General features: G+C 41.8%; 1 protein-coding gene across 2 annotated transcripts in view; it reads right to left on the bottom strand.

Annotated features, from left to right (window-relative positions):
* The window catches only part of LOC107378161 (centrosomal protein of 128 kDa), a 104,408-nt gene that overhangs the window by 59,674 nt on the left and 26,957 nt on the right, over positions 1 to 17,777 (bottom strand). For both annotated transcript variants that reach the window (XM_015948232.3, XM_054748382.2), the window contains 3 exons: positions 15,992 to 16,159; positions 3,910 to 4,098; positions 3,243 to 3,701 (listed from right to left, as the gene is read on the bottom strand). In XM_015948232.3, coding sequence (XP_015803718.3) covers positions 3,243 to 3,701; positions 3,910 to 4,098; positions 15,992 to 16,159 — 816 coding nt within the window. The remainder of the gene's footprint in view (positions 1 to 3,242; positions 3,702 to 3,909; positions 4,099 to 15,991; positions 16,160 to 17,777) is intronic.

The raw sequence follows: 17,777 nt of genomic DNA, 5'->3' as shown, positions 1-17,777 counted from the left end.
TTATTTGGTTGTTTATTTTGACGGTAAAGTTTAGAATGACCAGATGCTCATATAAGGTAAAACGGCTGGTGATATTTCAGATGAAGACTGCAGTTGACAGTTGAAACTCATCAAGGTAAAAGATTTTTTTACATCTGGAAAAAAATAGCCATAAAACAATTAACTGAAAAAGAGGTAAATGGCCTTAATGGAACAGAATGGTTTAGCAAACCCTGGGCCATGTCCTCACCTGCAACCTGGCTTCCTTTGCACTTGACTATGGTTTTTCTCCCTACAGGAGGTGGGCCTACGTGAAGGTGGCTTACTGTTAAAGGCCACAGAAATGAAGATGCCTATGAGTTTCCTCACAGGATTGGTCCCAAAAAGGTGCCACAGTCTCACTATTTTGGGAAAGATGTTTGTCATGATCCTCCTCCATCAAGATATTTGAATCACTTTTAGTTTATTTGAAGTGAAGAGACCAGAATGAAATAGAAGACAAATTAGAGGCTATGGTACTTATTCCCCAAAAGCCACTTCTTCTTTGTTGGGAGTGGGTCTGCTTCAAGTAGAGCATCTCAGTGTCTTGTTCATGAGTGATGACAGGATGGGGTGGGATTGAGGCTCTGTCTCCAGTAATAAAAGCTTTGCTCTAGTCTGTTGTGGTGTTGGGCCTAAGCTAAAAGGCAATGTTTTGAATTGACAGATCCAACTACCTTCTAACCTCACCTACGGTCACGCGGGAAGTGAATTTTATCCAAAAGAATAAGATCCCAGATACAGGTCTTTCTCAAAAAATTAGCATGTTGTGATAAAGTTATATATTTTTTGTAATGTACTGAGAAATATTAGACTTTCATATATATTAGATTCATTACACACAACTGAAGTAGTTCAAGCCTTTTATTGTTTCTAATATTGAGGATTTTGGCATACAGCTCACGAAAACCCAAAATTCCTATCTCAAAAAATTAGCAAATCATAAAAAGGTTCTCTAAACGAGCTATTAACCTAATCATCTGAATCAACCAATTAATTCTAAATACCTGCAAAATATTTCTGATGCTTTTAAAAACTCCCAGCCTGGTTCATTACTCAAAACCACAATCATGGGTAAGACTGCTGACCTGACTGCTGTCCAGAAGGCCATCATTGACACCCTCAAGCAAGAGAGTAAGACACAGACTGGAGAAGAAACATGCAGAGCCACTGTGTACAGGAAATGGGCTACAGGTGCCGCATTCCCCAGGTCAAGCCACTTTTGAACCAGAAACAGCGGCAGAATCGCCTGACCTGGGCTACAGAGAAGCAGCACTGGACTGTTGCTCAGTGGTCCAAAGTACTTTTTTCGGATAAAAGCAAATTTTGCATGTCATTCGGAAATCAAGGTGCCAGTGTCTGGAGGAAGACTGGGCAGAGGGAAATGCCAAAATGCCCAAAGTCCAGTGTCAAGTACCCACAGTCAGTGATGGTCTGGGGTGCAATGTCAGCTGCTGGTGTTGGTCCACCGTGTTTTATCAAGGGCAGGGTCAATGCAGCTTGCTATCAGGAGATTTTGGAGCATTTCATGCTTCCATCTGCTGAAAAGCTTTATGGAGATGAAGATTTCATTTTTCAGCACGACCTGGCACCTGCTCACAGTGTTAAAACCACTGGTAAAGGGTTTACTGACCATGGTATTACTGTGCTCAATTGGCCTGCCAACTCTCCTGACCTGAACCCCAGAGAGAATCTGTGGGATATTGTGAAGAGAAAGTTGAGAGAGGCAAGACCCAACACTCTGGATGTGCTTAAGGCCGCTATCGAAGCATCCTGGGCCTCCATAACACCTCAGCAGTGCCACAGGCTGATTGCCTCCATGCCACGCCGCACTGAAGCAGTCATTTCTGCAAAAAGATTCCCGACCAAGTATTGAGTGCATAACTGAACATAATTATTTGAAGGTTGACTTTTTTTGTATTAAAAACACATTTATTTTATTGGTTGGATGAAATATGCAAATCTTTTGAGATAGGAATTTTGGGTTTTCATGAGCTGTATACCAAAATCATTAATATTAGAAACAATAAAAGGCCTGAACTACTTCAGTTGTGTGTAATGAATCTAATATATATGAAAGTCTAATGTTTATCAGTACATTACAGACAATAATGAACTTTATCACAACATGCACATTTTTTGAGAAGGACCTGTAAAACATGAAATAAGTTTCCCTTGGAGGGTTGCCAGGCTATGCCACAAGGGGAGATTGGTATAGAGCCACTGCTCCTTCTCACTGAAAGAAGTCATCCGAGTTGGTTCAGGATTGGACTAGGATGCCTCCTGGTCACCTTCCTCTGGAGGATTTCTAGACACTGGAAAGACATCCAAGTTCAGATAACTTGATGGAGATACCATATATCTTGTCTGGCCTGGGATTGTCCTGCAATCCTAGGATAAACTGGAGAGTGTTATTGTGGAAAGGGATGTTTTGAGTTTTTTTTTTCCTGGACCAGTTACCTCCACAACCCGAACTTGGATAAGAAAATAACTGGATGGATTCATCTCACTGAGTCAAAAAATTCCAGCTGTTATTTGTCTGATGCAAGTGTTAACTTGTGCCAAATTCAGGGTGTGAGACGGTGACCTGCATACTGTAGGTAGGAAAAACCCATCTGTGGTTGGCATTTGTCTTTGAACATGTAAGATAAACTAAATTAAGAGAATGTGACACCTGAAATATCATCCAGGGATCAACCACGCTTTTGCAAGAGGGCTTTAAATATATTAGAAGGACTTGATTAGCGTTTCAAGAGGCAGAAGAAGAGATTACTATCACTGTTTGTCTCTGCATAATATGCATTTTCAGTACAGCCAGCTTAGCATAGACAGGAATCAAAGACAGTTTGCATGGCTCTGTCAAACAGCAATAATAACTTAAAGCCTCTCTAAAGCTCACAAATTAGCAGGTTAAGATCTACTTTAATGCATGTGCACTTAATGGTAACATTTAATTCTGTTTCCTGGCTCAAAAAGTCAAAACTAAAGCACTAACAAAAGCTTGGCATGGATGAAATTACACTCCTTTTAATTACTGAGTATTGTTCAAATAACAAGTTGCATTTTTTTAAGAAGCCAGGAAAACTCTTGTTGTGGGTAATTAGAATGAAAATGAGGTATTTTTCTTTCTTTATACAGAAAGTGCTTTACCTAAACCAGCTCAATTCAATTCACCAATTTGTAGCAAAGCTATGCAAATCAGTAGCTACAGAATGTTTTCCTACCTTAACTTCCATTAGTTTTGCCTGTATTTCATCTCGCTCCTGACGGCTGGCTCTGAGCATGCGCTGCATTTCGCAATCCTTCATCCTGCAGTCTTCAGCAGTGACCTTCAAGTTATCCACTTCCTTCTGGTGCACACCTCTCTCAAGCTGCAGCTGCTGATTCAGGGTGGACCGCTCCTCTTGCAGCATTGTCACTTTGGCTTTAAGTTCTGAAATGGCCTTCTGCAGCTCCTGCCTGGTGCCCTCTTCCTTGACCAGTTGTTGGGATAGCTGAGCGTGCGCTGCAGTCATCTGCTTAAGGGTGGTCTGGAGCTCTGCCTGTGAATCCTGGTCTCTCTGACAACGATAGGCCTGGGCGTCTACATGTTCTCTTAACCTCTGATTATCTTCTCTCAGTTGTGCCTGGATGGTGGCTTGATGCCGAGTCTGCTGCTCCTGGGTGGCTGAGGCCTCCTTTAACTAGAGTAAAATTCTGTTTAACTTTCTAATGAATCAAAGTTGTTTAAAGACATTAGATATCTATTTTGAAACTAAACATTGGTCTTCTGATCAAATTTAGAAAATAAATATTTTCAAATCTGAGTTCTTTGGAAGTGTTAATGACTGTTTGGTGTCCCTGGTGAATAGGGGAGGAATGTTTTCTATTCTTGGAAGTTCAGCTACACACCTCCCGGATTTCCTGCTGCAGTGACAACTGACGCTGCTGAGCCTCCGACAACTCCACGTCCTTGCGGTGGAGCTCTTCTTCACGCTGGGCCAAGCGGCCTAGGATTTCAGCAAGCTCCCTGCGGGCCGCTTCAGTCTGCTGGCTCAGCGCCTTCAGCTGTGTCTGTGAGCTTTTGTTCTCCCTGGCTTCCTGAACAGGGTGGTAAAAGAAAAACAAGGACCAGATGAGAAGGAGTGAAGGGAAGGATGGAGTCAGGCAGGTAAAACAGAAATGAAAAAAGAAGAAAAGGAGAAAGAGAGTACACAGAAAAGTTGCAATAATGATGATGAGAGAAAGGGAAAGAGTGACAGACAGACGAAGGAACAGAAACATATGCAAAACCGAGTCTTAGCTGATAGGAAAATGCTAACACTCAGCTCAGATAAGGGACAATGGTCAGGTCTGTACAAGGCTGATTGCTTCTAATGCTCTGGCTTTGACTGGAGTACGCAAGGACTTTGCTGCAGCTCAGAAACTAATCATTTAATTGAGCACTTGATTCTCTTCCTGGGAAGCAAAGCGACAACAGAGGTGTGCTAAGACCCCTAGTCTCCCTCCGCCTGCTCCAATACAGTATTGGTGCGTGTTCATGAGGTGTATTTGTGGCTGTGGTGAGTTGGCAGTGCAGGCAATGTCTGGCCTATGCCAGCTGATGCCACCAGACCACCCCTCTTCCCCCCACAGCCCTCTACAGTGGGGCAAAAAAGTATTTAGTCAGCCACCGATTGTGCATGTTCTCCCACTTAAAATGATGACAGAGGTCAGTAATTTACATCATAGGTACACTTCAACTGTGAGAGACAGAATGTGAAAAAAATCCATGAATTCACATGGCAGGATTTTTAAAGAATTTATTTGTAAATCAGGGAGGAAAATAAGTATTTGGTCAATAACAAAAATTCAACTCAATACTTTGTAACATAACCTTTGTTGGCAATAACAGAGGTCAAACGATTACTATAGGTCTTTACCAGGTTTGCACACACAGTAGCTGGTATTTTTGGCCCATTCCTCCATGCAGATCTTCTCGAGAGCAGTGATGTTTTGGGGCTGTCACCGAGCAACACGGACTTTCAACTCCCTCCACAGATTTTCTATGGGGTTGAGGTCTGGAGACTGGCTAGGCCACTCCAGGACTTTCAAATGCTTCTTATGGAGCCACTCCTTGTTGCCCGGGTGGTGTGTTTGGGATCATTGTCGTGTTGGAAGGCCCAGCCACGTTTCATCTTCAAAGCTCTCACTGATGGAAGGAGGTTTTGGCTCAGAATCTCACGATACATTGCCCCATTCATTCTGTCCTTAACACGGATCAGTCGTCCTGTCCCCTTAGCAGAAAAACAGCCCCAAAGCATGATGTTCCCACCCCCATGCTTCACAGTAGGTATGGTGTTCTTGGGATGCAACTCAGTATTCTTCTTCCTCTAAACACGATGAGTTGAGTTTATACCAAAAAGTTCTACTTTGGTTTCATCTGACCACATGACATTCTCCCAATCCTCTGCTGTATCATCCATGTGCTCTCTGGCAAACTTCAGACGGGCCTGGACATGCACTGGCTTCAGCAGCGGAACACGTCTGGCACTGCAGGATTTGATTCCCTGCCGTTGTAGTGTGTTACTGATGGTGACCTTTGTTACTGTGGTCCCAGCTCTCTGCAGGTCCCCCCCCCCCCCCCCCCCCCCCGTGTGGTTCTGGGATTCTTGCTCACCGTTCTCATGATCATTTTGACCCCACGGAATGAGATCTTGCGTGGAGCCCCAGATCGAGGGAGATTATCAGTGGTCTTGTATGTCTTCCATTTTCTGATAACTGCTCCCACAGTTGATTTTTTCACACCAAGCTGCTTGCCTATTGTAGATTCACTCTTCCCAGTCTGGTGCAGGTCTACAATTCTTTTCCTGGTGTCCTTCGAAAGCTCTTTGGTCTTGGCCATAGTGGAGTTTGGAGTTTGACTGTTTGAGGCTGTGGACAGGTGTCTTTTATACAGATAATGTGTTCAAACAGGTGCCATTAATACAGGTAACGAGTGGAGGACAGAAAAGCTTCTTAAAGAAGACGTTACAGGTTTGTGAGAGGCAGAGATTTTCCTTGTTTGAAGTGACCAAATACTTATTTTCCACCCTGATTTACAAATAAATTCTTTAAAAATCCTGCCATGTGAATTCATGGATTTTTTTTTCACATTATATCTATCTCTCACAGTTGAAGTGTACCTATGATGTAAATTACTGACCTCTGTCATCATTTTAAGTGGGAGAACTTGCACAATCGGTGGCTGACTAAATACGTTTTTGCCCCACTGTATATCTAAGTGCAGTTTAAAATTGGAAGTGGGCACCGGCACTTGGGATGAGGCTGAAAGATCCCCTTGCCAAATGCCGTTGAATGTGCTCACTCCCAAGGCCCTAAGTGAGTGTTTGCGTGGAATGTCGTTGGTGGAAGTGTCCCTAGGGCAGAAATGATTTAGCAAAAAAATTCAAGTCACGTTGAATGTGCCAGGTGGGAGTCTGTGCACCTCTGTGAGAAGGGGCGTGAGTTTGGAGGTGACTCTCCCGGTGTAAATGGACTGGAAAACCCTGGGAGGTGACTTTTTAAAGCTAATGAACATTGTCAGCCATTAATTATTCAACTAAAACTAACTGCTGGAACAAACCAAGCAAATGTTTTGCAGTAGTAAAGTCCCTTTGGGTCTGTAACACAACTTTTTTTTGAAAGTTGAAAATTATGCTTGAATAAAACTTTATGAAACATTGCGTTCACAAATTCAGAAGCAAAAACCAATTTTCTCCATCCAGTATGTAAATATTTGAAACTTAAAGGAAAATATTGATGAGTTTCAATGACTAAATGCCAAGAAAATCCAAAGGATTAATTCCTTCCAACAAAGAAAGGTCTAAATAAATATCCATTCACTTTGCTTTATTTGGTTTCAGCTGGAATGTGTAGCATGCCCAAAGGTTAAGTATTTTCATCAGAATGAACAAAAAATGAACTTTTTCATTTGCAGACACACACACCCCATCTGTCTGGCCTCCAAACAAGAAGCATTGCTCAAGGCCTTGTCATTGGATAAAGGAGCCATAATAATTCCTAGCTCACTTACTGTATCTTGGCTGGAACAAAAGTCATGTAGAAAACAAGACTTTCTGCACTCTCACTCTGAATAAAGTTCATCTTCCTTGAATCATAAATGACTTTTTAAAACCTTATAATTGCATAAGTGTCATATAATCATATCTTGTTAATTCCCAAAGTGTTTGAATAATGTGTGCAATAGTCAATGATGTGTTAAAATTTATATTTTTCCTGCAATGATTCATGTCAGATCTTAATCTACACCAGATCAGTAATTGTTGATTTAACAAGTTAATCTATCAGTATACGCATACATCATAAGATTAATATTAAGGTTTGAACATTCACTTCAAATAAATGTGTAAAAAACATTTCCACTTCTCACTAAGAGCTAACCTCTGAGTATCTGAGTGAAGGCATGATTTCTGAGATATTTTGTAAACGCCTGTTAAACGTGTCAAATTCTGATTTGCCAAATTTATAAACAAAGGTTCATAAATACAGGAATCCCTTCCTGATCTGGTTAGTTCTCCCACTGCATCCTGGTTCTGCCGACCAGTGAGCAAGCATTTGGAACCATCCTCTCTTTCGATACCAAGGCCAAAGCCTCTCCGCAATGCTTGCAAGTGATATCAGACACAACGGCTCTTTTAAGAGCCTCCAAACAGCCTTAGACGCAAAATAGACACTCCAGCTTCCTGCCGTCACTGAAGATAACCCAGACTAGATGGGTCATACTCTGAGCTGGCTATGAGCTCCGGTACTAGAGGTCCACGCCATCGGCAGTGTCTATCTCAACCTTCTGACCCCCCCTGGATCGCATGTGGATCTTCACACTAGGGCGCGTAAATCAGCACAAATTGTGTCAGATGGTTCTATAAATAAATTTTAGCTTATCAAACCATACAGCCAAAAATGATTTAACCACCCAGACTTCACAATCTCTCTCAGATACTTATAAGGTTTTGCTAAACATCCAGCTCACATTCCATCATTCCATTCATCAACTGTTATCTATACAGCCATCATGTCATTCATACTTTGTTGTGTATTTTTATTTAGTTTAGGAAAAGAGAATTTAAATTTTTTTACTATATTCCTGACTCTGTCTGGATTAATATGAAGTGTGTGTTCCCTGAAGTGTCCAAAAAACTAAAGTCTTCTGATTAAACATTCAGATTGATATTTCATATCTATTATCACATCTTATTGCTCATTTAATATATATGTAGTTCTATGTAGCTCTTATATATAACGAGAGACACACGTTGCACGTGTAATTATTGTGTAAGGAAGATGTGAGTAACATGGTTAATGTGAGATTTGAATGAAAGTGTACCATCTAGTGTGACACCAAGGCTTTTTACCTGTAAAGATGGGTGAACAGTGCAGTTGTCAATATTGATAGAGAGATTGGGAGCATTGTTTAAATCCAAAGCAGTGCCAATGAGTAGGAGTTCCATTTTGTTGCTGTTTAGTTTAAGTAGATTACGAAAGAGCCAAGATCGAATCTCTGATAGACAGTTAGAAAGGGAGATTGGTGGAAGAGATGCATTTGGATTAGAGGAAATGTTCAGATGGGTGTCATCAGCAGAACCGTGAAAATTGATGTTGTATTTGTGGAAAATGTAACCAAGGGGAAGCAGATATGATGATAAATAAGAGGGGGCCAAAAAGCAAGCCTTGGGGAACTCCTGCAGTAACCGGAATGAAGTAGAAGAGTGAGATTGAAATTGAATGAACTGAGTATGATCAGATATGTATGAGGTGAACCAGGCTAGGGGGGTGTGACTAATGCCGATAGATGCTAATCTTTTGAGAAGTATATTATGAGAGATCGTATCCAATGAGATCCACTGAGATCTAGTAGAACAAGAATGGAGAGAAGGCCTGTCTGCTGCCATTAGTAGAGCATTAGTGATTTTTACCAGTGCTGTGTCTGTACTATGTAGTGATCTGTAACCAGATTGGAACTGTTCATAGAGGCTATGAGAATTGAGGTAAGAGTGAAGCTGAGAAGCAACAACTTTTTCAAGAATTTTGGAGATAAATGGTCATTTAGTTATTGGTCGAAGATTATCAAAATTGGTGGGATCCATACCAGGCTTTTTGAGAATTGGAGTGATACAGGAAGTTTTCAATGCTGATGGAACACCGGTACTGAGGGAGGAGTATATGATAGTAGATAAGAGCGGGACCAGTGATGGAAGACAAGCTTTAAGTAGCACTGTGGGGAGAGGGTCAAGCTGACAGGAGGATGATTGAGATTCCCTGGTGATATTTGATATCTCAGCTGCAGAGGGGAGAGTGAAACTTGAGAATAAATGACCTGAAGTTGTTAGGATGGGCTCAGCCTCTGAATTAGAATCTCCAGCAGTGTGGAGTTGTTGGTGAAATTTTGAGATTTTGGATGTGAAGGATTTGAGAGAGTTGCAATAGTCAGAGGAAACCATACTGTTAGTCAATAAATCTGGTGGCTTTGTAATTTTGGAAAACAGTGAAAAGAGGGTCTTGGAGTTACCTTCACTCGAGCTGACTAAATTGGAATAATAAACTGATTTAGCTGTGTGAATGGAGTATTTATATTGCAACAAATGATTCTTATATAGATCGTTATGGACAGTAAGGCCAGTTTTCTTAAACAGACGTTCCAATCTGCGTCCTTCGGACTTAAGACAGTGTAGGTCGTGGGTAAACCAAGGAGCTGAGTGGTTAAATGAGACAAATTTATGTTTAAGTGGGGCAAAAGTATTTAGAATGTTATGTAGATTAAAATTATAGTTAAAAACAAGATCAACAGGTGATGAGGAAGTGTGAGCGGGCTGTAAATCAGATATTGCAGCAGAGAATGAGTCAGGATTTGTCTTGCTGATTTTTCTAAACGCAATGTTGCGAGGGATAAGGGTTTTAAAAGCCTTTACAGTTACATTAAACAAGATTAAGTTATGATCTGAAAGAGAAAAAGCAATAGCTTTCATTGGCAGGGGTAATATCCGAACAGCAGACCAGATCCAGAATATGGCCTTTGGAGTGAGTGGGGAAGTTAAAATGCTGTTGGAGTCCAAAACTGTCCAGACAGGAGGTAAAATCTCTGGTAAGAAGATTAGCTTCATCCATGAGAATAATAAAATCACCAGCGATTATCAGATTTAGAGAAAATATGGAAAAATTAGTGAGGAGAGCATTAAAGTCAAATAAAAAATCCTTATTCAGCTTAGGTGGGCTGTCAACAGTATGACGGTAGGAGTGGAACCTGGGAATTGTAGTGCACTGTATTCAAATGAGCAGAAGGGTGGATCAGAGACTGGAGACTTTCCACTGCTTTCGGTGAATTATCGCAAGGCCTCCCCCACTCCCTGACTCATGGGGTTTACAGACATAAACAAACCAAGGCAGAGTGGCATTATTGAGTGAAATGAAGTCATTATTAGGATATTGCCATGTTTCAGTCATGCAGAGAAAGTCAAGTTTGTGGTCAAAAAGGAGATTCTGGATGAGATGCCCTTTCCTGTAAGAAAGTAAATATTCGGTAGACCGAAGTTAATGCTGGAGTTGCCATGTTTGACCATGTGATCAGCCGACCTGGCTAGGTGGGCTAACATGCTGTGGTTAGTAGTCCGGGTCTTTGCATTGGGAGGACGCCGGGTTTTGGTCCAGAAGGAGCTAACTATGGCAGGATTTTGGACACAGAAACTTTGTCAGGATCCTCGATGAATGTATCTGCGGCGTGGCTGGAAGGCGATGTCTGGATGGAGGTGAAGGGCTGCTGGTGGAGGAACCGGCAGGTAAAAGTACAGCCATAAAAGTTGGCGGAGTATTGAAGAAGAGCAGTCACTAGGTAGTGGACAAAGGGGCTGCATGGTGGAGCAGTGGTTAGCACTGTTGCCTCGCAGCACGAAGGTTGCAGGTTCGAAACTTGGCTGCAGCAGATTCGAAACTTGGCTGCAGCCTTTCTGCGTGGAGTTGCATGTTCTCCCCATGCATGCGTGGGTTTCCTCCGGGTACTCCGGTTTCCCCCACAGATCACAACATGCCCTATAGGTTATAAATTGTAATTGGATAAAAGCGTCTGCTAAATGAATAAACATAAACATAAACAAAGGACAGAATGACCCAGGTAAGCACGGACCACACCCATATGCCATGGATCCACATCTTTGTTAGACTGATGAGGCAGAGCGAGCCTGTTTCAGCACCTCAGACAGGTAGTAATTTTCCGCCACCCCGATGAGTATTTGAGTATCGGTCTGATACTTCAATAAAGAAAGCTAACTTTATTTTAACATTTAACAACTCTGTTAATAAACAGAGCACAATTATGTTCTGTTTATTAAAGTAAAGGAAGGAGAGAAAAAATGTTTTCCTAGCATTTTTTTTATTTTCCCATTTAATCCGATTAATCGAGTCGAGACCCCATCCGATTCATTGATGATCCAAATAATCGTTTGTTGCAGCCCTAGTAGCAAAAATGTTAATTGCAGAACAATACTAGAACAAACTACTGCTAACATTCTTGCTGAAAGATAGGAAAACAACAAAGATGAATGTGGGATCTCACATGTAACACTTCGGTATGTACTGAAAATGTCCAGATTTTGAATGAATGACAGACAGAGCCATAGATTGCCTACTGGGTTATCTAGAGACTACATTCATGTATACATAATTTCTAAGTTCAGGCCGATCAGAATGCATATCCTTTAACATACATGTCCTGGTCAAATGGGTGGGTAAACTTGCCTTTCTATTGCAGGGCTTTATTATGGGGTTGTATTTGGCCAATTATAAGGGCTCCTGGGTAGTTTTGAGCCCTAACAAAGATTCACATATTATATAGAGACTCAAAAATTTGTTTCCAATTGTAAAAGAAAAATTTTCTAGAACACCATTGTGGTGCTTGCCAGTTACACTGAGGTTCACTACCACACCCACAGCTATTGCTTCACTAACACAGCTTTTGTAGGCCTAATTAGGAAATAGCGTGGCTGCCACTCTCCTTGTCTTCTTCGTCTCTCTTTCTCCTATGGCGATGTCCCTTATAGTGATTGCCGCCCGGTGTGCAACTGTGGGCTCCCACCAGCCCCTCCCCTTCTGCACACCACCACACTCCCCTACTGCTTGGTTCAGGTTGGGGTATAACCCTGGATGGCCACCATCTGCTGTCCTGCTGCGCCATTGTCCCTTCGGGTCCATCTCCCGCACCGGAAGGTCGAAGTCGGCGCTGCATGGGCATCGGCCACCCTGGCATCTTTTCGTACCCTTGGGGCGCTAGGCGATCCTCAGTCAGAGTCACAAGTCCATAGGGCGGTTGCACCAGATCCACTCCTTAGTCTTGCAAGGCATTGTCTCCAATAACTGCTCCAGAATCAGTGTGTCCAGCTCACCTGCAAACTGCCCAGGGAAGAGCCACTGACACACTTCATCCCAGAGCCACTGTGCAAAGGCAAAGGGTTGGTCCTGGGTCCTCATTCTGGCTTCCCGGAATCAGTGGCCGGAGTCCTCTGATGCGCATTCCATCCAGTCCAGTATGGCCCATTTGAACCCCCTCAAACATCTTGATGAAAGCTTCCGGGACGTCCTCCTGTGTTATCTGGTGCAGGAGAGTGGGTGGGCCTCTTGGTGTGGTGGGTGGTGCCCCTCCGGTTCGGATTTCCTGCAGCTCCAGGATCGCTGTCGGCTGCTCCACCTGTCGGTGCAGTACCTCCATCTGATGCGACTGCAGCATTCCACAGACTTGCCGTTTAGCCAAGCCATCTCTACCAACATCTGACCCAGCACTGCAACCAGCGTGTCGTGGTCTGGCTGCTGCTGCATCGTCACGGCTTCCATTAATTGCTGGGGAGGTGTGTGCACTAATTGCTGGGGAGGTGTGTGTGAAGCCCCATGTTGGGTGACAATTGTAGCGTTTGCCAGCTACAGCAAGGTTCGCAGACACACAGATGACACAGCTTGTACTTCAATAACACATTATTTGTCCTCTTTAGGGAATAGAGTAGCTGCCATTCTCCTCGTCAGACTCAGAGCTACACAGGTTCTTGACATCTACACCCCCCCCCCCCCCCCCGCGCGCAACGTTCCTTATAATCAGTCGCAGAGGCGCCCCTCCTCTTTTGTGCACCGCCACAACCATTAAAACACAAAGTGATAAGCAAAAACAGGTGAGAGGGAGTGCGTCTGTGGGAACAACTAGGAAACATATGATAGGTGCTCTTCAGGTTTTTTTGAAACATCCAATGTAGTCAAGGAAGAAAAAGAGGTATCCGAGGCACTCCAAATAAAGTAATTAATTTGCTGAACGAGGAAAAGTTGACACGCTTCAGTCGCACGCAACATTATTCAGGACTAAAATTACATAAATTGCACACGTGTCCCTAATTAGAGCAATTCCAGTCATATCACACAAACGTGATCAGGAACCAACATAACCTAACAAGATTCTTGTTTATTCAGCTTGCTTGGCAAGCAAGCACCTGCCTGCCATGAGCAGTCTCAAGAGCCAGGAAGCATGAAGAGTGACACTCGTATGAAAGACAAGGAAATCAAAACATCATACCTCCTTCACTACAGCAGCTCTGAAGGTCCAGTTTGAGGGACTAAAATCAGTAGCAGAGGCTCATGGGAGCAAGTACATATGATGCGATCTTCAGCACAAATGGCATTTCATTTCACGTGGGTTTAATTGTCCAGTGTTTCAGGACATTATCAAATAACATTTCTGTTAACGTGTGAGTTAAATATGTGAAACTCAGAAATGTTTTGCTGGGTTTTTCATTGTTTGTGCTTCAACTTTGTCAACTTTAGCACATCCAGCTGAATGTGAGCAGTCAGCGTGTCCATTATAAACCTCAGAATTCATCCAGTTGCTTCTGTTTTATGTCACATTTCAGCAGAAGACACCAGCACAGCACTAAGCTTCTTCAGTTTGGTGAGTCTGAATAGCCACAGGCGTGACAAACCGGCATAATGAGGATGTCTTTGTTGTGGCGTTACAGAAAGAGCTTGTATTTGCTCTAGTTATGTCTTCTTCTGACTTGGATTATGACATATCTACCTCAAGGAAAGTGTTCCTCACTTGGATGGATATGGTGAAGACATTTTCATTACCATGGAAATGATTTGCAATCACCCATCTCCTGTAGACGTCCAGGTTTCTTTTTTCCTTTAGAGCTCACTGCTGCTTCTTTCTTTTCCTCAGACAGCACCGGAGTGCTCTTTCTAGTTGATGGACTTGTTTTGTTTTTGCGCCTAGTTTGTCTTTTACGCTTTCTCAAAGAGCTCTTGTGAGCGCTGTTGCTGCAGCGACTTCTTGACTGCCACCAAAAGTCTTTTTTCCTCATAAAAAGATGAATACAACAAAAAATGGCTCAAATATTTCCAGACTTAACTTTATTCACAACAATTACTGTCTGTTATGTATTTGATCCTGCATGCTTAAAGGCATTTATGCATTTTTTTTGTGCTGTTTTGTCTGATGTTTGGAAAAAGTTCCGAGCAGAAAGTTGGCATTTAAAAAAATTATTACAGAGATTACAGTTTGAACCATTTGCAACTTGGCTCACCCTCATGAAACGGTAGATATTTAGAAACAGATCTGAAAACTACAAACCAACATATAATTTTTTTTTTTACTACCGGCTAACCAGTTACTCTTGCTGATGACGTGATCGAGCAGCACAACAGTTTAGAGCTTCAACACCGCGACATGGCTGAGCGTACACTCCTCCCATTTTTGCATGAATGTTGTCAACTTACATCAGCTCTGGACCGAATGCAGCTAATGCTGCAGAGCAGAGTGTGTGGATGAAGACATGCTTGTAAAGAACACAGGGCTATGTTGGTTGCATGAACCTGGTTTGGAGACCGATGGTGAGCTGAACAACCTCGTCAGTAAAATATGCCGGGTGAGAGTAAAGTCGTATCTGCATTACCCGCTCGTTAACGCCAAATCCCTTAAACTCTGTTGGTTTCTTAACACATGACGAACACACAAGGCATTCAGATGTTTTGGACATCTTCTGTGATTTTGTTTGAACAGTTTTCACTCACAAACCATTCCAGTTTCAGATGTTTAATTTTAAATATCTAATCTGAAACCACACACCCCGGCCCAGTGATGCTGGAGCGAACCGTTTTGGGTCAGACCGCTGATCTGAGCACAGTTCAACAAAAGTGACCTCCAACATTATTGTAATATTATTTGCGATAACACAACAGAGCATCATTTTACCTGCAGTTATTCACTCCTGAAGTAAAACCTAACTTCTATCAGCAAAAAAAACATGAAAAATGAATCAGAAAAGCAGAACAAAATGTTATTTGGGTTTTTACATTTTTTCACTTTAGTTCAGACAATTCATGATTTAGTATTTTCATCACATTTAGCTTGTATTTAATTTAAAATATCTTCACTTTATTTGTTTTATGATTTTGTTGCTGCTTTGTTTGTAAAATGAACCTTAACATAAAATTTATTGTAGATATTTTGTATTTGAAAATTAAATGTAATTGACACTAATAATTTATACTGAAATGTATTCTATACATTTTAGAATTATTTGTTCAGCATTTGTTCGTTCATTATGTTTTTCTTCTGAATGCCTTTTTAAGTTCTTTTTTAAACACAGAAAAGTTTTTTTTTACCTTTCAATCAAAACTGTAAGCAAGTAAAAAAAAAGTTTCTGTGTTTAAAAAACGAACTTAAATATGTATTTGTTCTACAATTCATCTGGCATGCGAGACCGTTTTAAAACAGCCTTTTACATGTATAAACATAACAGAATACATCACAATATAGATCTTTACCGCATGAGCTTTGAAATCTATTGTGATAGATTTTAGGCCATATTGCCCATTCCTAGTGTAAAATTAGTCAAATGCTTTTAAAAAACTGTGTTAGAATCATTTCTGTAACGTTTTAGAAAAGCCATGGTTACTGATGATGAGAAAAGATGCCTCTGGTCCCACTGACCTGTGAGAATTTATCATTCTGAAGCTCCTCCAGCTCCTTCTGCAGTCTCTTGCACTTCGCCCTCCACTGGCGTACAGCTTCCTGTGCCCTGGTCTTCAGCTCATCTCTGCTCCTTGTGCTCTCCTGAAGCAGTGCCTCCATCTCTCTCCTGTCCGTCTGTCCATGGCTCTGAAATTATGATGGAATTTATGAATTAAGTCTAAATTCAAGTCCCCTAGGTCTATATTTACAGCAAGGAGAATAAGTATTTATCAGTATTTTTATCAGTAACGGTATTTCCAAGTAGAATTTGACACAAAAATTTCCACCAGATGTTTCAATCATGCCAAATATTGAATATTGAATTCATACAAAGAAATCAGAATGTTTAAACTTACAAGTTGAGTCATAATAAAGTGAAATGACAAAGGGAACAAGTATCAAACACGCTTTAATAGTTTGTAGAAAATCCTTTGTTGTGGTGATTCCAGCTTCTAGACGCCTCTTGTATGGAGAGACCAGTCGAATGCATTGCTCAAGAGTCATTCTGGCCCATTCTTCCACACAAACCCTCTTTAAAACTTGACAGTTCCTTGGGCCTCTTATGAACTTTGATCTTCAGGTCTCTCCATAGATTTCTATGAGGTTTAGATCAGGTGTGTAACGTCCAGCAACGGTCAGTTTATAGGTATAGTTTGACCATTCAACATCTGGTCAAAAAGGAGACACAAGACTGCATGTGTCCCTTTTAAATTAGCCTGCCTTCATCCCATCAGCTGGAACTCAGAGCTCAGAGTCTCTGCAGCTGAACACAGATAACGACATGTCAACAATAACATTTTCTCCTCAAGGTCCAATCTTTCAGGTCTTCATGCCTCCATATAAGGAACACTCCAGCTCGGATCAGTTGCTAAATTAATACGAACTTCTTCTACACCTTGTAAGCTAGATAATCATTAAAAAAATGTTTGTTTATTGCCACTTATAATAATTATGATATAATAAAATGTTTCATTAATCTGTGCTCAATGATTGAAGTTTGAAATGGCACTCGCAGACGCTTCTCTTTTTGCTTCCTTATCTTTTTTTTCCCAAGACTCTTTGTCCTGTCTGCCCACAGAGCGCGTCTCTGCATTTCTTCTGAAAAACCCTATTTTTTAACAATGGATTTGATAAATTGGTCATTCAACACGATTGATAAGATTTTTTCAACAATGAGAACGGAGCAGGGGGCTCCCACTTGCCCACAAGGGACACACCCGACGGGGTATATGCTTGATTCCTGGAAGGAGTGGAAGATCGTATGCCTCTCCCAGCTGTCCAATGAGGATGTTGAAGACATGTGGATGTTTGGCCTGATGATCACTGGCTTTCTTCTGATTGGAGTGGGAGGATATCTGGTTTTATGGAAATTTGGGAAGACGGGAGCGATTGGAGGGCAACCCGCACCCACGGAAGGCACCGTCCGTGTGGAGACCTCACAGACTGGGACGCTACTCGAGATGAATCTTAAGCTGGACAATGTTCTAGCTGCGATACCGGTATTAGTGCGCAAAATGGATGTCATCACGGAGAGGGTCACCGGACGGTACGGACAAGTTTAAAAACCAAATTGGCTTCACTGGAGGACTTGAAGGATCAGTTTAAAGACTGAAGGCAGAGAGAAAATTATCTCAGCCTGACCCAAAGTCCTGTTATCCGAATCTGACGCCATAGCTGATAGGTAAAAAATTGATTGTCAAACAGAGTTACCTCACCCTTATTTACATTTAAATGTTTGCAGGAACTCCTTTCTGCTTCAGGTACT

This window comes from Nothobranchius furzeri, chromosome 2 (assembly GCF_043380555.1).
Source record: "Nothobranchius furzeri strain GRZ-AD chromosome 2, NfurGRZ-RIMD1, whole genome shotgun sequence".
Lineage (NCBI taxonomy): Eukaryota > Metazoa > Chordata > Actinopteri > Cyprinodontiformes > Nothobranchiidae > Nothobranchius > Nothobranchius furzeri.
The sequence above is the reverse complement of the archived record's forward strand: the minus strand, read 5'-3'. Positions and strand labels throughout refer to the sequence as shown.